This window comes from Mauremys mutica, chromosome 9 (genome assembly GCF_020497125.1).
Source record: "Mauremys mutica isolate MM-2020 ecotype Southern chromosome 9, ASM2049712v1, whole genome shotgun sequence".
Lineage (NCBI taxonomy): Eukaryota > Metazoa > Chordata > Testudines > Geoemydidae > Mauremys > Mauremys mutica.
Window position 1 is genome coordinate 82,621,242 of NC_059080.1, and position 21,586 is coordinate 82,642,827.

The following is a 21,586-nucleotide window of genomic DNA, read 5'->3' on the forward strand; positions in this document are numbered from 1 at the left end:
ATGCTGAGTGATATAACAAAGGAATGTTTTTATCTAGTGAAAATGCTGAGGTTGAGTAAATATTCTACTGATATCAAGTTTGATACTGCTGCTGAAAATTTTTTTTCTAAATAGTTTGATTTGTCCTTTTACAAAACTTTTGGGGAAAAGATAATTTCTTTGATTAGTATTACTAGCAGGGCAATATCAGTTCTAGGACCAGAACTTGAATTGTGCCAACATTTTTAGTTTGTTGGGGAATGTCCTCAATAGTTTTTTTTTTTTGGGGGGGGGGGGAGGGGGGGGAATAGCTGTAAAAGGATTTTTTCCATTTTTTACACAGATAAAACTCATCCCTGTATCACTGTCATTCTTTGGCCCTTGTAGCCAACTCAGAAGCAACATAAAACAACTCTAACAAATGGAGACGTTTTCCACAATGATAGTGCCTCTGACACAGTGTCTCAAGTGTTATTGCAGGATGGATGAAGAGTGCAATGCAGAAGAAAATGGGAATACTGAGAGCTTTGACAGGAACATGCACATTATCTTGTGTGGTTGGAAGCCATCATTCTGATACAAGACATTCAAATGATACGCAAGCTCCTTGCTGCTCTGCAATTAAATAATTAATTAGGAAATGTTGTTTCCATAGCAATACCATGTTTCTGCTGATATCATCAATGATACTGGTTCTCCAAAACAAAAGTAGACCGAAGTAGTGTCATTAGCTTCTCCATTGATGGCGAAAGAAAATAACATTGTCAAGAACCTTCTAAGCAATAATATCTCCTGTATATGTGGTATGGGAGTGAAGGTGGTAGTTATGGCCATGATTAGAATTTCTGGATGGAAGAAGGGAGTAGAGAATTTGGGGGACCCAATAACATTGATAACATTTCCTTTGACAAGAGAACTGTATCTCTCACTCTAAAATGTGCACTAGTCTGATCTTCCTGTTGCACTCTTAATGAAACAGTCATGATTTTCAAATCAAATTCAAAAATGGAATTTTGGTGTCAGTGTATTTACCATACACGTAAGTGTTTAAATTGGCTTCGGGAATGGACATCCTTAAATTAAACTTAGCCAGCCAGCATAATTGTGTGTTTTGAAGTATATTTTTGGGAGCAGTATAGTAACAACCTATAATCTCTTCCCTGTCTGGACAGAGACAGATGCTTTACTTAACTTAATCCAGTGACATAGGCTTGTTCAGGTTTTCTTCAGACCCTTGACAATAATTACACCATTTCAAAGGCTCATTTTTCTCCTTCAGGCTGTCCCTTTTGATATGGACATGTTTTCTTATAAGGCAGTTTTGTGCCGCACTGGAATTAGCTGCTCACTTTATAGTTTTGCATTTTAATTCTGAGTCATTTGTCAGTGATGTGCAAAGATCTCCTTCCCATCCCCACTCCAGAATGACCAGGAAAATCATTTATTCCATAGTGCTTTCTTGAAATAATATGTTGTGAATTATGCAATTAATTTTTAAATGGTGAAGAAATGCTTGCTTATGCAGTATTTATGAAACAACTAAAACCTCCAGTAGTTCATTAGGTTAACCCAATGTGGTGCATGCTAGTCAGAAGGGAGTCACTCATATACCTGCTGCTTCTCTTAGGTCTGCTGTCTACTTTATCCAAAGGAGATATAATGCATTTGACGTGTAAATGTAGATCTTGTGACTGAGAATTATAAAAATTGGAGGCTACTCAAAGGTCTGTCAAGCAAATGTGTTTCTTGATATGTCTGTTTTTGTTTATCTTTCTGATCAGAACACCATTCCACACCTCTTTCTGCCTAATGAAGTTTAGCCATGAGTAATAAATACTGGTATATCATTAAAGAAATGTGGTCTAGATGAAATTACCACAGGGAGGAAGCACAACTGATTGAAAGACCATATCCAAAGAATTATCATGGTTAGCTGTCCTCCTGAGAGGAAGTATCTAGTGGAGCCCTGTAGAGGTCTTTCCTGGTCCAGTACTAGTTAATACTTTCATTAATGACTTGGATAATGAAGTGGAGAGAGTGGTTATAAAATTTGCAGATGATGCCAAACTGGAAGGGATTGCAAGCACTGTGGAGGACAGGATTAGAATTCAAAATGACATTGACAAATTAGAGAATTGGTCTGAAAACAAGATGAAATTCAAAAAAGACAAGTTCAAAATATTACACCTTAGGAAGGGAAAAATCAAATGCACAACAACAAAATGGGGAATAACTGACTAGGTGGCAGTTGAAAGGGATCAATGTGGATCATAAATTGAATGCGAGTTAATGTGACACAGCTGTGAAAAGGCTAATTTCATTCTGGGGTGTGCTAACAGGAGTGATATATATAAGACATGGGAGATAATTGTCCTGCTCTACTAAGCACTGGTGAGGCCTCAGCTGAAGTTCTGGGCACCACACCCTCAGAAAGATGTAGACAAACTGAGCCCGGAGGAGCTCTGGGGTGGGGTGCGGGGGTGGTGGTGGTGAGGGCTCTGGGATGGGGCTGGGGATGAGGAGTTTGGGGTGTAGGAGGGTGCTTTGGGCTGGGACTGAGGCGTTCAGAGGATGGGCGAGTGGTCCGGGCTGGGGCAGGGGGTAGGGTGCTGGAGGGGCATGTAGGCTCAAGTTGGGGTGTGGGGACAGGCTCAGGGGCACAGGCTTGGACCCCTTCTTACCTCAAGTGGCTCCTGGAAGCAGCAGTATGTCCCTTCTACGCGGCAACGCAGTCAGGTTGCTCTGCACACTGCCCCTGCAGTACCAGAGGGGGCCTTTGGAGCATGTAGGAGCCGGAGGGGGCCATGCCGCAGCTTCCAGGAGCTGCATGGAGCAGCCCCCAACCCTGCTCCGCAGCTGGAGCGAGGCAAGCTCCAGACCCTCAGTGGGAGCTCATGGGCCAGATTCAGCCCGCGGGCCGTAGTTTGCCTACCCCTGCTCTGTGGAGGTCATAAGCACTACCTAATGAGACATTTGTTGAACAATTGCTAACAATGTCTGAAGAATTTCACTGATTACATTTGGAGTCCGCCCTAGATCCTCATTCATGTCCTTTTCTGGCTGACTGCTTTATGTTTATGAATGCAACCAGTGAGATTTGCACATTAGAGATGCTCTGCCTACCTTGGTGTTCTAAGGGTGGAAAGACATATTGCTGTTCTAGTTTGTTTGGTTCTCTGGATGTCACCAGAATTGACAGGTTAGTCAGTCCAAAGAGAGGTTTAAAGGGACAGAGACCCCAAACAATCATCAATGCCATCCTAAATGTGTGCTTGTTTTGACATTCCAATAATTTCTAAAAAAACTATGATCTTCCCTTTTCTGTTTTCACTTCCACAATCCCAAGTTTCCCACCTGTGCTTTTTGGCTTTTAATTTTTAAAAAAGGGAGTTGTTTTCAGCTCATTTGTATTTGTGAATTACTTGTAGGCTCTACAAAGCTTGTGAGAAGTTTATTTGGTTGCATATTCGGAAACATGCATGTGATTGTCTTGTCAAAGAACAGCCTTAAAATTCACAGTTTATTTTCATTGTTTTGTTTGTTTGTGCTTTCCTGTAGCTAATAATTTCTCTCCTCCAACAGAATTCAGATTTCAGAGATCCTTTCTTTGCAATTGACAGAACTATATCAAACATGAGAAACAGTATGCTAGACCTGCAAAGAAATTTTGTAAGTACATTTCAAAAATTCAGTCTTAAAAGTATTATTTATATTGCCAGAATAATAGTGTTTAAAACAGTTATTCAGGAAGTCCTATAAAAAGCCATATTATGATATCTATGGGGTGCAGAGAAAAAATGTTTTGTTTTGTTTTTTGCCCAGAAAGTATTGAAATTTTAATTCTTTATACGATCAGTTGTACATAAGTTATATCTATGTACTTGAATAGAATATGGTCAAATGTGTTTAATTTATTAAGGTGCTCTGGTAAAACATTTTTGTTATCATCAGATAACAAAAGACAGTAGAATACTCGAACATTTTTATACCCTTATCCTCCCAAATACATTACATGACTATTTTATTATTTAAGTGCAGACTGTGTACTTTGTTCTGTATATGACACACACATAAAGACAGTTCCTTCCCTTCTGAAGTACCAATCCTGCAATAAACTCCACAAAAGCACATCCCATTGAAGTCAATAGGGCTGTATGTGGGCAGAGGGGTCCCTCTGTGTGGACAGACTGCATGATCAGGGCTTAAAGCAAGATTCACTGGCAAATACAGAGGATACTGCAAACTCAGGCTTTTTCCCTCCTATTTTTTCCTGATGTAATTCCTCAAAAGTAATATTGAGATGGAGAAGGTGTCCAATGTGGGATACTGTTCTTTCTTCTTAGGTTATCTGCCCGCTTTAACATTTGTATTACTTTGAAATGTATCAATTTCAGGATCATCTCTCACTCAATCCAGATGCACACTCATTCAGTTCTTCTTCTGTGATGACATATTCCAAGATAGGTGATGAACCACCAAAGGTTTTTCAAGCTTCAGCTCAGACCCGCACAGCTCCAGGAGGTGTAAGTATTTTTGAGACATGGCTGAAGAGTGTTATTAAATTGTCAGACTGTATATTAATGCAGACTTAAGTTCAGTCTCCTTTAAAATGCTTACTGGGGTGAATCATTTCTATAATTTAGAAAGATATAGCAATGGTGTAACAGAGTGTATATCTTAGAGTAGATACTGTTTGAAAATACTCTTTAAGGCATTATATCCTGTGCTATCCCCTACTAAAACTACTTGTATACCCATTTTTTCAAAAGCTGAATAGATCAGTAATACAGCTACCAGTTGTGCATTTGCTGCTTTTTGAACCAGTGTATGTCATATTCCTTTTGCCTATTGGGGTATATTTACACCTAAATATTTGCAATCGTAAGATACTAAGTCTCTGCATTTATACATGACTTTACCTCAAATCACTTTATGTACCCATAATAGTGCAAAATAGCTACTTCGAATTATCTGTTGAGCCTAAGTACTTGACTTTTAAATGCTTACATAATGCTTCAGATGAAGATGCCCTCTCATTAGCTTCATTGCAGCTGTTGTGCATCTAATTCTGCTAAGAAATTCAAATTTAAATTTGAACCCTCAAGCAAGGTTCATGAAAGATTATATGCAAGCAGTATGAGGCTGTTGAAAATATCCCACAGCCAATCATATCAGAGCTCAAGCCAGCACTTGGTTATCAGAAAGGCTCTAATAATATACCTATGAACACAGTGATAAGCAGTGGCCAAGAGTTTCAGACAAGTCAACATGACAGCCTCGTAATTAGTTGCCCTTTCATGTAGAGAATACCAACACATACTTATCTGTTCTGTTGTCAAGGAGAATGTTTAAGGCTCTCTGCAGGGGTTATATTTAGGCTGGGCTCTGACAGATTTTGAAACAATTAATAATCTGCATGCATATTCTCTTCTTAAAAACTGTTGGGTGGTAATATTATCTTTCCTGTCTGCCAACAGTGGGATGAGTATTGTTTGAGCTATCAGTCTTTCAGCCGGTGGAATTAAAATAGATTCAGTAGGAAGGATCTGTTTTTTTTCATAAATTTCATTTTAAAACAAATTTATTTTGAATTAAAAATAAAACTCTGAGAACTAATTTGTATAATCCACTTTTTCAGTTGAAGTAGCAATTGCAATATAATTTCCCTTCTTTGAGCAGATCAAAGAGACTAGAAAAGCACTTAAAGATTCTGAAAGTGGGCTGGAAAAAATGGCTATTGGTCATCACATTCATGATCGTGCCCATGTAATTAAAAAATCAAAGAACAACAAAACTGGTGATGGAGAACTGAATCAAGAATTTATCAACTTGGATGAATGTAAGTTTTCCAGCACACACCTCTGATTTTTTTTTTTTAGGAAGTGCTGACTTGTTGATCTGGCCCCTTCAGTAGGTGTCAAGTTGGACACCTAAAAAGTGAGGAACCCCAAATTATCAGTCACTTTTGAAAATGCTATTCGGGGGGGGGCCTTTGGTCATACTTGAGGGTAATCTGAGTGGTAACGTTTTATGCTTTTGAATGAACAGTAATATATTAAATTATATAAAATTCCAGTGACAAAACTTTGTGTTTTAATGCAATTGCTTTAACTAGTGATGTAGCAATTGTAGCTAAATACTCTCTCCTAGGTTTTCATCAGGTTTAAAACAAAAATGTTTTTAACTTTTTGCAGCTGAGGCCCACATATTTGATGAGGAATGGCAGAAGGAGATTATGAAGTTTGGAACATCTGGAGCTAGATGCAATTTAGAAGCTCCAAAACACAGAAGTAACCATCATATAAGCAAGGAAGATGCATCAAGGAGGTAGAAACGGTTTCTGTAATGGCTCTAATTATGCTGATAGTCTTTCCTTTTTCTTAAAAGAAAATGAATGTATGCTTGTATTTCATTAATAAGAACTTCCTGTTAGGAACCTTGAGAAGAAATAATATACTTACTCTCTGCTTCACAGATTATGTAGCTGAAGTGTAATTCAGAGTAGTATTTTGATATAACTAAAATTTGAGGAAATACTAGGTGTGGCTTTCAGAAGTTTTGGCCGTTTAACCTATTTGGTTATAATTCGACTTGTCTAAAAAAAAAAAAATTGTAAAATTTACAAGTATGTTTTTATCTCAAACAGAGATAGAGAGAGAATAATGGTAAAATTGATCACATGCAAATTGGGTTCACTGTGTTAAGGCTGAATCCTCCACTCTTTACTCAGAGGTGGATTGGTCCATCCCCTTGAGGAAAAGAGCAGGAGAAGGTCAGAAAATTGCTGTATTCCTCTCCTGGCAGTATCCCTTGGAGTGAGATGCATAGGTTCAGGAGGAGACAAGGCCATCCAACCCCAGAGACCAGGGAATCTGTGGGGAAGAGCATGCTATGAAGATATCTATGAAGGCAGTAGTTATCTGTCCAGCATAGATTGTTTTCTCCATGCTTCTCTTTTGGTCTTTTCTTATCAGCATAACTCCAGTAAGCGGTATGCTGCCCTTGTTAGCTGCTTGATATCAACCATGGAGGATATATGCAGCAAGAGTTAATGCTGGCTCAAACTAATTTCTGGAGTGAGTAGGGAATACTGTGGTAAGAAGCGCTAGTCCTTGTTTCACCTTCTCCCAAACCGTGCAGAGTGCTTTCCATGTGTCACTTCTGCACAGTCCTAGAGGGGAAACATTGCCACACTGCAGAGGCTGCATTAGCCCCTCCTGCAGTATTCCATGGGCAAGTTGTGCTCATGTAAACTGAGTGACAAATCTAGCTCTGGATTACTGCTCAGTTTTTAATCAGGCACAGTTCCCATTCACTTCAGTGAGTTCTGCCAACATGCCAATTTGCAGCTGTCTCTTATCGAATTCATAAGTACACAATAAACTCAACAAAAAGCCTAGGCTGCTAAAGCTTCTCATCCACTGAAACATGCTAGTAGTTTTACCAGCAGAGGATGTTTCTAAGTTGTAAAACAGCTTAAATACATATCGTAAAGGCTTGCATAAAAATAACTAGATTATTCACTGTGTGTTTTGTAAATGGAAAAAATACTTGGCCAATGCATCATATTGTTCACCAAGCATTATACAATGGTTTTGATTGTGTTTTGTTTCAGGGAGAAACCCCACCCAAAACCACTGATTGCAGGATCCAGAAGACCTGAAGTTTCTGTGGAGAACCTCAATGTGAAAGGATCGCACGTCCCAATCAAAACCAGCAAAAGATAAATGGCTTGTATAATGATTTGGATGGGATCTTTTTCAGAGAAGATAATGGTGCTAGATCATAGACCAATCCCTGGTTTTTAAGTGTTAGTGTGCCCTGCTCGTCTAGTCATTCGACCACTGAATGTTCTTGAAGACACCAGCTCTTTGGCTACTACATCTGGGTCTGAGCAGTAAAAGAAAATATTTACCACTGAAAAGCACTTTATTGGGTTATCACTTTTCTGTATACTGTAAGCTATAATATTTTGCCTTCCAAGGCTTTTTTCCTACAATTATGCTAATCTCTCAAACTTTTCAGCAGGCTTGGTGGTAAAACTACATCTATTACCCATGCTATACAACTAACACAAGAACTAAATTCACTTTTTGTAAAATTATTTTTTTGTGGCTGAAGCAATACCAGTGTGGTTTTGGTGAAATTAGATTTAAAATTATATTATAAAATTATTCAATAGCTATTGAATAATCGCCAGATTCATGGTAATTTCCCTGATTTCAGAATGTTAACGGAGTCTAAAAATAAGTAAAGTAACTTGTTTTTAAGTAAAATTTAAGTTTATCAACATTCTTATTTATCACTTTTGCATAGTTGATTTTCTGTATGTAGTTTATTGATTTCAATGGCTTTATATTGTATCTCTTAAGTGGTTCTACATCCTTTGTGTGTTTCCATTGAAGGTAACCCATTATTTTTCACCATTGCAGATTCTCTGTACTAGGGCTAGAGTTAAGTAGCATGATGGGTTTTCTATTTTCTGTGGCAATATACTGCAGTTCCCTTGTATGAACAATAGATATGACTGTTGGCATTCGTAACCAGATTGGTATGGGAATCAAATTTGGTTCAGCAGACAGTATAAGTATATGAACTAAATGCTGAATAATTACACCATTCCCTCTGTAAATGATAGTTTTAAAAACATATGTGCAGGAAATGCTATTTGTAGTCATTCTTCTTCTTCTATCAGCTAAGTTTGTGGCTGTGTTGTATCATTTTGTGTCCTGATTTTTAAGGAATCCAGGATCTGGTAAGCCTAAAAATTGTTGACCTCCCTTGAAAATTTTACTATTTCAAAGTTCTTCCTTGTTTGTACTTTTTGTTTTCTTTTTTAAAAGTTTCCTTGGCTTAAAGTTTTTAGGCGAAAACAAACTGAATGACTTATTGGGAAAAGTAAACCTCTTAATGTATGTTATCTGTGTCAAAGTTCATGCACCATTTTGTTACTTGGAAGGAATTGTAGATGATATATAAATATAAGCGTGAACAATGAATCTATTATTATTTTTAAGTTACAGCATTTGACTTCTCATGGCCAAGATGTACACTTTTTTAATCATATCAACCTTCGAGGTGTCTTTAAAACATGTTTACTCTGAAACCATATTGATTTTTTTCCCCTGCAGATCCCTAAATTATTTAATATTATTATCATTCTTACACTTAAACAGGGCATGTTATGTGTATTTCTGGAATGGAAGACTGTTTTCTCTCTGCTTGCTTAATGCAATGGGTTTTCTTCAAGTATTATAGTAAAAGCCAGTGCCTATGGTTTAATGTTACTAAGACCCATTTGTAGTTCATACAGTCAGTCAGACTTATTTACAGATAATAAATCTTAATCTGAAAATGTACTGTCCTTAGATACTAACCAGTGTACAAATTTGAGGCCTGATCCCGCTTTCATTGAAGTTAATGGGGATCTTGCCATTGATTTCATTTAGAGCAAGATTAGGCCCTTAATGTATGTTTCAGTTTTGTCACCTAGATTCTCTAATAACAAGCAATGTAACCGAACACTTAGACATTAGAATTGTAATGTAATATTAAAATCAAATCAGAAGGAAATCTTCTGTTTAGGAGATCCTGTATCTTCATAAAAAAATTCTACATCTTACAGCCCTTCATATTATTTGACTATACTTAACCTTTTCTCTTTACATCTTTTGTGTGTACTTGAATAGGAAATATTACTGACACATACATAAAGTACTTCATTCTTTATTAAATAAGCAGATACTATGATTGTAAAGAAGCAGTGGAGGACTAATACACATTGTTGAATTGGATGTAATGTTAAATAATCTAAAAGTTAATGCAGGAAAAGTTGTTTCTAAAGATATAAAAATATAATTCTTTGGTTAATAAAGAGTTGTTTATTCTTTAACCTTTTGGTTTTTTGCTTAGTTTGTACCACAATGTGCATTGTGTTTGGTTTGGGCTGTTATAATACTTTTTCATACAGCAATATTCTGTAGGGAAGTAAATGTGCTGGCTGTTAAAAGAAAAACATGCAGCTAAAAAAATGCAACAAGGATAAGATAGAGATATTAAGAATAGTTTTCCTGTGCAGTGACTAGGATGGATTTCAGACAGGTAATTCTTTCAATTGATAGAGTACTTCTCTTTAGTATCACTGACTAATGCGTGGCATCACAGAAAATTCAGATTCAAGCTGTCCAATGTTACAGTTCTTTGCCTAAGTCGAGGCAAATGAAACATCTCCTGTATTCAGCTTAGTTTTTCACCTGGCTGGGTTTTGTTTTGTATTGTTGTTTCTGGCTTCACCAGGTTGTCTGGCTTCTTCCAATCTTTTTTTTTTTTTACAATATAGATGCTTGTGCATTAGCACAGAGACCATTAACTCTCTTTTTGCAGCAACCACTGAACAGTTTTCAAATGGCTGTAACATTTGGGCATTACTGACCTTGAATTTGTAGCCTCTATGTGAACGGCAGGCTCCATATTCTCATATCAACAATCCCCTTATCTATACAATTCCCCAACCACAATTGCATTAGTGCCAAATGCAGTACTCAGCAGAGGCCAGGGATTGCATAAACATGCACATTGAATTACTGCCTTGTCCTAGCCATGCAGAAATAAAGACGAGATATGAGGAGTGTGGTTTTAATTAGATTGAAACTTCATTAGTTCATTTGGGAAATATCTGGCAATGAACTGTACAGTGCAGGACATTGTTTCCTAAAGTTTTGGGAGGGCGGCCATCAGCCCTCCTCCTTTCCAACCTAGTACTTCCTTGTTGCTGGGACCCCTCGCTCATAGGTCAGTAACATTGCAGTAACATGTAGATCGCAACACAGTTCAATTTAGCAACTTTCATGAGGACTCTAAAAAAAGAAAACTAGCAGATACCTTTGTATTTAAAATATACCAGTAAAAGTGCCAACTCTTCCACAAATTTTCCTGAGGGTGATTCCCTGTACTATTTTTCGTTTTTTAAATGTTCTTAGGGGACAAACACTGAAAGTGTCAAACTCTAATTCAGTTGACATTGTCATGTGCAGAAAGGTTCTAGAATAAAATTACATATTCTAACAAGCTTCTATTAGTGTCATAGGTCATGTTTTCACTCAGTGTGAAAGCTGTTTGAGGATGTCATCTCAAAGTTTCAAAGCCTCAGAAGATAAATGGAAGCCCACACCTAAATCCAGTTTGCCCCACTAGCATAGGAAGTAATGCCTCTGATCATGAACACCCTACTGGGTGGTGAGAATTTCCTGACTAGAGTATGGATTGAAAGAATACTTTGCTCAAGGATGTGGTATAAATGAAAGCCTCATTGTGTAAAAAGTCTTTTGTCCAAGACACTAGAATCTTTTGTTCTTTAAAATTTTCCTGAAGTGACTACCCAAATCAATATTTTAAAATGTACAAACCTAGAGATGGAGTGATGTTGTAGTAATAGAGAGGAGCAGTGAGGCAGAAGAAAAACGTGTTTACTAGCTGAACACTAGCATTCACCCAAAGTGAGACTCTGTCTTTTGGAGGGTTTAGTTCTGAACTATTTAGCCATATCCAGAAACTTGTTGGATATTTAAAAAGAAAAAATCCCTGGTGAGTAACAAACTTCATCTGTGTGTAGTTACTTAAATTTATAAATCTGACACCTATCCCATTCTTTGCATACTTTTAAATAATTCTATGCTCTTGAAGGTAGGATGGTTGAAGACTATTCCTTTGAGTAGTAATGCACCTGAGATATAAAGTGTTCCACATGAGGTTATTATCTGATGAGGCAGCAAAGAATCCTGTGGCACCTTATAGACTAACAGACGTTTTGCAGCATGAGCTTTCGTGGGTGAATACCCACTTCTTCGGACTTGCATCCGAAGAAGTGGGTATTCACCCACGAAAGCTCATGCTGCAAAACGTCTGTTAGTCTATAAGGTGCCACAGGATTCTTTGCTGCTTCTACAGAACCAGACTAACACGGCTACCCCTCTGATACTTATCTGATGAGGTTACACCCCCGCTCCATCTTTGACTAGTGAAATCTACCCTGGCAGAGTAAAAGATGACACACCGGAAATGAGTTTCACTAGGGAAAGAACCTGTTCTTCCACCTGCCTGATGAAAGATTTATGGTTGAAGCTGCAATGGTTTGGATATGTATGAATTCATTTTCCCAGTGTAGTGTTTCCAGAGCCTGTGAAATCCCTACAGTATTGTTATTAAAACTCAACATTTAGTGCCTAATTTTTCCCAGTGGTCTCAGTCTGGTGTCTGAGCTTTGGTGCCCAACATTCAATTTACATGTATATTTGCACACACCATCAACCTAGGTAGACATCTGTGAGACTTGTAATATTCAAATTTACATCACATTGGATTTTCAGTCCTCAGATGTATTTGTGCAACTGAATACTCAGGCACTGAGTCAGCAAAACACTTAAGCATCAGCCAAGAAGCTTCTTATTGGAAGGCCAAATTACACCTGCCCTGCTTATAAAAGCAATCCCTTTGGAGTCCGTAGAACTTCGTGCAGGAGTAAGATGACACCAAATTAGATCACAAATTCTAACACACAATATACCAGTTTGACTAGATGAAGGTTCATATTTGTATTACAGTAGCACTTAGAGCTATCAATTGAGATAAAAAAACCACACTGTTAAGCATTGCACAAACACATAATAAGAGACAGTCCCTGCCCTGATGAGTTTACAATTAAATAGACACACAAAGAGTAGGAGGGGAAATTTGCACAGAGAAGTGAAGTGACTTTTACAGTGTCTCACAGCTGCGTAGTGCAAATTTTTCTCAAAATGTGTCAGCGCACTTGGTAGTTGAAGTTCTGTTTCCTTAATAGTAATATAAACAAATAAAATGGATTTATTTGTACAAAACTTAGTCTAATTTTGCCTGTTCAGCCCTATTGACTTGTGGGGGATACAAGAGTATAATTAAGGGCAGCATTTTATGGCGTATTTAGTTTCCATCAAAGTATTTTTGTTTCCTGGCTGTACATTAATGTGCACTTGAACACTTAAACAGCAAGTGCTGCAGTAGTTCCTCTATCCTCTCTCCCCACCGTGCAAAGTATGTGTTAAACTTCAAGGACAATAAATCATGTAATTGACATCTATGATAGAACAGCTGACGAAGGCTTCAATCAGAAAGGAATTTCCCAGACGTGGATACTGCTTGCAAGCTTTGTGTTGTATGTGCCATGGCCTATACATTTTGTACGTATCTAAAGTTACCAATCAATTTAGGAATGCCAAACATAGAAGTACAGTACAGAGAGGTGTGGATACACAAATGTATGAATTATTTGGCTAGAGGCCAGAGTTGGTTCTTTTAATAACTCTGATCTCCAAACATACTAACGAATTAAAAGTTGAACTAAAATAATTGAATATGTATTCCTATCCAAAGAACCAATCAGATCTTCTGCCTTACTTTGGAAAAAGACTGTTCAACTTGCTGAAGTTCAAGTTGTGAGTAGAGTTGCTGTTATTACTAGAACGATCTAAGGTTGTTTGGAACAAACTACATATGAAATAGTGATCCATTTTAGCAGAATTCCATGATGGCTATAATGCTGATGACTACTCTGGAAAAAAAGGAAAAGTACAAATATGATAACCTTTTGCAGTGGTGAATAGCAGTGAATTAAGGGATGGTACTTATAGGATAGCTATTGTGACAATGTTTTAAGCAATTTAGGTTACTAGATATTCAAATTTTGGTCTTATTGCATCATACATGCCTGCCTGCTCTAGCACAACATACTGCATTAGGAATGTTTATACATTTCTCCTTGCCATCATTAAGCCCTGCTCTGAAGTACAGATCCAGTATGCTCTGAGGAGAATTTCACAGCATTAAAAACCAAATTAAAGTTTTAAATCTTCCACTTTGGCACATATTTGTGATTTGTGTTCAGGGTGTGATAACTGCTTATAATAGGTGGCAGAATAAAGCAGAATGTAATGCATGTGTTGTGCTTATGCACCAATACATAGTATAATCAAAAACTGTATAGCAGTGACAGCACAAGCATTCTGAATGTTTCTGCTTCCTTGCTGCCAATAAGCCACGACAATTGTGTCCCTCGATAAAATAATTATTAGAATTTAGCACAGCCTAGCTTTTAATTTTCCCCTGCCCTCTTTGAAAATGGTTTAATAATTTACACTAGGGCTTGGAAAATCAATTTACCTTTGGCAAGTGGGGAACTTTTCTTGGTGAAGGAGGGTGCATGACATAAATTACTGCAGAATGTATCCTTTCATTACAAAAAAAATAATTCCATATATTGTGAAGACAGCTATAAGAATGTCAACTAGTTCTGGACTGTCTTCCTGCTGCTATCCAGCTCTAGCGCATCTGCTGCTGCTCAGTGTAAGCAGTGACACATAAAGATGGAGCAGTGAAACTGACAAATATTCAGTTTTACTCCTTCACTGCAAGACAAAGTTCTGAGCACTTCTTGAGTTCTGTGGAAGGGGGGGCGGGAGTGGATGAGCAGAAGTCTGCCCATATCTAAAGGCCCCTTTCCCAGCCCAAGGGGAGGAGCCACTGAATCCAGGTCTCAACTGAAGTCAGGAAACAACTAATGGAAAACAAGTGAGGGTTTTCAGGGTCAAAATCAGGGATCCAGAAGAGGACACTGAGAAGAGAACCCTGGACAGCGCCCACTGCTCCTTGAAGGAGTCCAGGAGCCCACTGCTCCTCGAAGGAGCCCAGAGGATCTCTGCCCAGATTTGTGATCTGAGGAAGGAGCAGAAATAAGCCCCACAGTTACAGAGCACCTCTCTGTCCAACATCCTCCTCCTGTAGGGCAAGTTCTGAGCAGCTGCAGAGGCAGATCTTGGAGTTACTAAAATTAAAGAGATGCAGTGGTGACATCTTTCCCTTCATCCATCCACACTCCCTAGCCCTCCTTCTCTCCCCCTGCACAAAAGCCAGTAGTCCAGAGAAGACGGGGAGAGGGGAGGGGAGAAAGAGAATAATGGAGACTGCCCTCTCACAGCAGGCAGGATGCTCTTGAGAAAGATAGTAGTAGTTGGAGACCTTTCTACCCTCAGGCGGCTAGGGGAGGGGTAGAGAACATCAGAGACAGACATCCTGCCTCCTTATAACATCCAGGAAACTCTGTACAAAAGAATAGGTGGGATCCTCCACACCTGCAGTAGAGGAGTCTCCTCTGGGAAGAGACCAGATAATGAAGTTCCTTTTCCCTTTCAGCAGTTAGAACAAGGAGGAAGCTTAACGTTTGCTACATCTACCAGTCAGTGACATATGGAAGATTAAGGCCACAAGCAGTTTCTGGGCCAGCACCCTAGTAAAAATCTCAGAACCCTCCAGCCCTTTTGCTGCAGCAGGCTTCTTACAGGATGTTGTCCTTGGATCTGTCTGGTGTCCACCTTCATCCCATCCCTAGTACATCAGTCTCTGGCTAGCAGATATTTGGTATATTTTTTCAAGTCTTCTATTACATATTTATAGCACAGTTCATCCCAAATGATCTGTGAAACAGTGCCCCTGAAATGCACCCACCTGTGGGTGGACAATAACATGCACTGCAGTATTGCAGGAGGGGAATTCAGTGAGGTACCCTCAAGTATACATGTTTCTTAATCAGTGCAATGGACCTTTACTGTCAACAAAGAACTGACACAGCTTTAATTTTTAAGATTTTGTCAGAAAGACACACAAGCCCCATTCTCCTCCCTTTCACACACATTTATAGTGCATGGTATGGTATGATATTTTCCTACTTTAGAAAGAGAAGTAAGTGGGATTTGCTGCAATTTGAATTTATGATTCCACGGTGTCTTAAGTCTTCATACTTGGCTTATACCTTTAAGCCATTCCATCCTGTTCATTTTTGGGACTGAATTCTTCCCATTCTGAGAAGTGCTCTGCCACCACTGACTAGTCTTTAACATTCCAGAAAAGTCCTATTTATCTAATTTTTGTACCATTCCACTTATATCACAAAGAGGCCCAACATGATACGGGTTCTAAGGGGGTACTGTAATATAAATAACAAGTATAAACACTCCATCTCATTATTGCTGTGCCTAGATTTGAATTAAGACATTGTTTGCCAGATTAATCTATATATTGTAATCAGTGTGTCTGGGGGTAGGGAAGGACACTGTATTAATAATATATTTTATACAAAACACTTAATATACTATACACCTACAGTACCACTGAAACACAGCCCTCACTAGCCTGGAAAGTGCTGGTGGACAGCACAGTAGGACAGGGAAGGGAATTTTCTCACCATGCTCACACTGTCAACAATTCGCATGATATTTGGTGTAGTTCTTAAGCTCCAGCTCCTGGAATCAAGTGATTACAGGAGAATCACAGCTTTCATTTAAAAAAATTGTAACTTTCTAATCTTCATGGTTGAGGAAAAGGAAGCTTGAAAAATGTGATTCACGGGCACCCTAAGGCTCATAATCCAGAAGGCAAATACACAGAATCCAACCTTTTATTATTATTATTGTATTAATACTACTAATAATTAATATATTATTCAAAAAAATCTTGTGATTTTTAAGCCAGGTTTATGGAATGCTTGGGGTTGGCAAGCCTGAGGACACCTTTCCTTATGCTGCCACTGGGCAATTCACCGCTCGTGCCTCAGTTTCCCCAGCTGTAAAAGGACGCCGACGATACTGAGCTCTTTGTAAAGCGCTGCGCACTGCACTGGCGGCGCGTGCTGGCAGAGCGCGAGGCGTTCATCAATTACGATGACTGCGCCCGCCACTGGGAAGCGCCGACGGAAGCCACGTGAAGCGGGAGGGCCTGACTCCCCTCCATCCAGACCCTCCTCCCGGTGGCTCGAGCAGCGCCCTGGGCTCGCCGAGCCCCTCCCGCTCCCGCCCTGCAGGTGGCGCTGGCAGGAGCCGGGCGGGTCCCCTCCGTGCCCCGGAAGTGATACCCAGCCGGGCCGGAAGCGCGCGGGCGGCAGGACCTTGACGGTCAGAGGCTGAGGGGAGCGGTGCGCCATGCTGCAGCTGCTCAGAGCCGGGCTGGGGCTGGGGCCGGGGCCCTGCCGGCGTCAGGGCTCGGCGCTGCTGTGGCAGCAGGTACTGGGCTAGGCCAGCGGCCTCGCTTGTTTCCGCGGGGCCAAGCTGGCCCGGGGGCCGGAGTCCTTCTGGGTGGGGCAGCAGCCCCCGGCCCGGGGAGTGTCGGCAAAGGGCCAGTTCCTGCCCGGCCGCTCGGGGCTGCTGGCCGTTAGTGGCGTTAGGTGCTGTTGCCGTCGTGTCAGGGCGAGGGCTGTCCGGCCGGGGGCAGTAGGCAGGGCTTACTGCAGGTGTTTGCCTGGAGCTGGAGCGGGGCCGGAGCACAGCTCCAAAGCCCTGGTGGTAGGGAATACCACGCTCCCTCTGCCACTAAGTGCAAAGCCCGGACTCGCCTGCCTGGCGTGTGTCTGGCAGGGTTCGTGATCCTTGGGGCGCGGGGGGAGCCTGGGCTTGTCCCCCCCCCCCCCCCCCCCAGGTATGCGGTGGGCGGTGGGGCAGGGATTCATGGAGTCTAGGGGAAGCGTCAGAGTTCTGGCAGACTTCCAGGCAGACCCCAGGCTCCGAGCAGAACTGTGTGTGTCTAAAGTGGAGCATATGCCACCCAACAGATGTGCTGAAGACCCCACCCCCTGCCGCCCTGTCAAAACAGCAGGCATCTGCAGAGTTCTATGCCCAGCTCATAAAAGTTCATGGTCCCTTAGGGTATGGCTACACTGCATTGCGAACCCAGGTCTGTGGGACTTAAGCTTGTGGGCTTGGTGTTTCCAAGTCCACGATTTAGCATTCACACTGTATGGTAAACCTGGGTTTATAATTGCAAGATTGGGGTTTTACAGCTGTGCAAATGCATCCATACTCAGGTCTGCAGTTGAGATGTGTCCACATTGCAAAATGTCAGGGCTTGGACCTGAATCACAGTGGGACTCTAGCTCTGAGTCACCCCCCTAGTAGAGACCTAGGACTCTGGTCCTGAGTGATCACTGACTTGAGTTAGACTGATGTGTCTGAATGGAAGGGGGGTTAGGGCTCAAACCAGAGTCAAAGCCAAGCTTTAGTGTGCAACATAGACAGACCTTAAACCTGTGGGACTCTATGGTTGGGTTGCAAACACCGCAGGATAATGTTTAAATCCGAACAAAGAATAAAAGCTTTTGTTGGAATAAAAATGCCATTAATGTATATTTGTCTTTGTTCACAAAACTTAAATTTATGTCTGAAGTGATCTGAAAGTGTCCCTGTAGACCTTGCGTATACCCTTGTGAGGCAGGTAAATGTTATCTCAGTTTTACAGACATCAGAGTATGACTTGACTGATTTAAAGGCCATGCAGACTCAGTGATGGAGCTGGAAACAGAGTTAAAGAATTTTGGCTTCTATACCTCAGCTCTAATCACCAGACAAAGCTTCCTAACATTACCTTGATAAATGCATTCTACCAACTCAGTACCCCCAGTCTCACTTGGATACAGTATGTTGCTTCTTTTCTGCTATAACACAATGTTAGAATATAATGCTTAACCCACCCCCACCCACACTCCCTCCGCTTTAGTTGAGGGCTCTAAACTAAGGAACAGGTCCCTTCTTCCTGCAGTTGAGGTTTGTATTTCTTAGGGCTCTGTAAATGCTGTTAATAGTATTCCTAGTCCCATCTCGTTACTGACCTGCCTCTGCACAGAACTGCTCTATGCTTATTCAGCTTTGCCCTGATCTGCCCTCCCTATAGGTTTTGCTTCTCACCTGCAAGTTACTGGCATGGGACTTGATCTGCACAGAGATTACATTTTTTTATTTAAGCCTCTTACCATTATTGTAATAGTGATGCCAATCACTATTACAGTGGGAGCACTTCTATGGACACACTGTCATTGACTAGAAAATAAGAGGCGATGAATGGAAAAAAGGAAACTAAATGGAGGGCACCATCTTAGAGCATGGAAAGTAGTAGGTAGACATAGAGAAGAGTGTGGAATGAAGGGATAGAAAAGAAGGGAGACAGGGTGAGTCTATAAGTGTCCAAGTCCTCAATTTCACACACACACCACTTTTAGGGATGAACTCACCAATAATGGCTATCTTGTCTGCTCATTTTCAGATATTCCTGATCTCTCCTGTCACCTTGTGACCTACTGTCTCTCTGCTGCTCCCGTTAGGCATAGGCTTTCATACATTGTCCAAAGACCCCTTAAATCCACACTATGGCCCTCCTCACAACAGGAGAACTAGGAGGTTGCTTGAGTGAATTAATAGCTGGTAAATGTAGGGAAAAATAAGACTGCTACTTCACACATTGTCTTTGAATGTGTGCAGCATCTTCCCTGGTATCCCAGAAAGCAAGAGGGTGCAGGGAGCAAGTTTCACTGAAACCTCATTGCAGCATCTCTCTCTGCTTGCCCAAGGGAGTGGCAGGCTAAGTGCAGGGTTGATTGGGCCTTGGGTTGGAGGCTGTCTGCTGCCCTAGTTGGGTGGGGGTTCTGGCATATGCTTGGGGAGCTCAGATTAATTGATTTATTTCCTATCACAGTAAAACAGAGAAAATAATCACTTTACTGGTCACAAGTTACCTTCCTTGAGGCATGATTATGGTGAGCCATTGTTGTTCTGATATGGACAAAAGGGGCTGAACTGCCTTCTGCTCTTGTTTTTCAGTTTCTCTTGAACGGCTGCAGACAGTGTTCTTCAGGAATCATTCCCAATGAAAAGATCCGCAATATTGGAATCTCTGCTCACATTGACTCTGGGAAAACGACATTAACAGAACGAGTCCTTTTTTATACTGGGAGGATATCACAGATGCATGAGGTTTGTCTCTGAATTACTGGTATGACACTGTTTTTGGTGGCAAGGGGCTTTTGAACGTTATATGCAATGATTCAGCTATTGAGTTGTCTAGAATTGTTGAACCACAAAGAGTACTGAATGGAATGAGAAGGTTGTGCTTAAAGGCCCATTGATCCTGTTTGAAATACAAGCCAAGTGGGGAATCCTAGAGACAGCTCTCTGACTGGTGCTCTCTGTCTCCTCCCTTAAGTCACACACATTTGCTGTCACATACACCCCCCAGCACCTCTTTCCCCCCAGACAAAAAAACCCCAACAGACCCACCAACATAAATGGAAAACTTCTCCATGCAGTCAAAGGTGAATGTGACAAACTGAAATAAAAAACATAAAGAATATGCTCACTAGATCCAAATATGTTGGCTTATTAAATTCACAGTGAAATAGAAATTGTTTGCAATGGCTTTTTGACCACCAGGTCTTCTTCTGGAATGATATGCAAAGGAAAGAGCAAAGCTAGTTAGGATTGTAAACTTGTGCCACTAACTCAGCTGAATTTTGTTGCCTGTGTGAAAGATGCTTAGTCAGTGCTTATTCAGGCAAAATTCTCATTGAAGCCAGTGAGAGATTTTCTTGCAGTAAATGCTTTGCTTTTTGTGTTTAGGTAAAAGGTAAAGATGGAGTCGGGGCTGTCATGGATTCTATGGAGTTGGAACGACAGCGCGGTATCACAATTCAGTCTGCAGCAACATATACCATGTGGAAGGACACCAACATCAACATCATAGATACACCAGGTAACATGAACATGTGTTTCTGTCTGTTTGCCAGTGTGGAAATCAACAGAGCGGAGGAAATTCGGTGTGTAATTATTTTGGGAATCATTAGTGGCCTCACCAACTGTGGAATGCAGGTTTATCCAAGTCTTTTTGCATCTTGTTTCAACGTAGTTTGTAAACTCCTCAGGCCAAGGCACAGACTTCTTTTGGTCTATAAATGCACATTTATGGCACCATCAAAACAGTGCATAATAATAAAGGCGGAAAGGTATTACAGCTCTGTTCCCAGCAGCCTTTTCCGAAAAGTCTTTGACACTTTCGCATGTTTCTACTGTACTTGGGGGTAGCCATGTAAAACTCACTGCTCTACTAGAGTCTTGTTTGAGTGTTGAGTAAGACAAACATACAGACTTAGATTCTCTTTATGACAGTCATCTCTTGTAGAATGTGGTTGAAAACATTAGAGCAACTGGACCAAATGTTTATCTCAGTCCCAGTTGAAATGGCTTACGATACAGAGCACTTCATCTCCAAGGCCCCCTTTTTGGCAGGAGCCTCAATGCAGGGGTCTCCCACATGAAGCTCATTGGAATTAGGGGCCTTTGGTATAGACTGAAAATGCTTATTGTCTTTATCATTCTTCAGTGTCCTGTGAAATGCACTGACGGTTCCTGGCTTCTGGTAGACAACTGTGATGATTTTAACTATGTGGACAATTAACTTCTTTGTTGGCAGTGTTAAAAGAGAGACCAAGGCTGAATAGCAATGGGCAAAAAAAATTTACTTTTAACATTGATCCCTCCAGAACAGATATGAACCACGTTTCTGGGACAGAGAGGATGACTTTTGGTACCTAAGCAGTATCTGGTAAATAGGCAAGGTACAATGCCCTCACCTATGCTTCTAATAACACCTTGAATTGCTGAAACTGGAAGCATAGTAAATATCAGATCGGTGTTTCACTCTTTACTGATGTTTATATCTTGTACTTCTGTCACCTTAGTCTATGAAAAATAAACTCTTATTATAT

At 40.6% G+C, this 21,586-nt stretch overlaps 2 protein-coding genes across 3 annotated transcripts in view; both read left to right on the forward strand.

Moving 5' to 3' along the window:
* Positions 1 to 9,871, forward strand: part of MLF1 (myeloid leukemia factor 1) — a 30,060-nt gene extending 20,189 nt beyond the window's left edge. For both annotated transcript variants that reach the window (XM_045031601.1, XM_045031602.1), the window contains exons 3-7: positions 3,562 to 3,648; positions 4,374 to 4,502; positions 5,659 to 5,818; positions 6,174 to 6,306; positions 7,595 to 9,871. In XM_045031601.1, coding sequence (XP_044887536.1) covers positions 3,562 to 3,648; positions 4,374 to 4,502; positions 5,659 to 5,818; positions 6,174 to 6,306; positions 7,595 to 7,706 — 621 coding nt within the window. In that variant the 3' untranslated portion in view covers positions 7,707 to 9,871. The remainder of the gene's footprint in view (positions 1 to 3,561; positions 3,649 to 4,373; positions 4,503 to 5,658; positions 5,819 to 6,173; positions 6,307 to 7,594) is intronic.
* A 7,055-nt stretch (positions 9,872 to 16,926) lies between these two features.
* GFM1 (G elongation factor mitochondrial 1) overlaps positions 16,927 to 21,586 on the forward strand; it is a 42,990-nt gene continuing 38,330 nt past the window's right edge. The window contains exons 1-3 of the mRNA XM_045029814.1: positions 16,927 to 17,063; positions 19,647 to 19,799; positions 20,442 to 20,574. Of these exons, the coding sequence (XP_044885749.1) occupies positions 16,983 to 17,063; positions 19,647 to 19,799; positions 20,442 to 20,574 (367 nt within the window). The 5' untranslated portion in view covers positions 16,927 to 16,982. The remainder of the gene's footprint in view (positions 17,064 to 19,646; positions 19,800 to 20,441; positions 20,575 to 21,586) is intronic.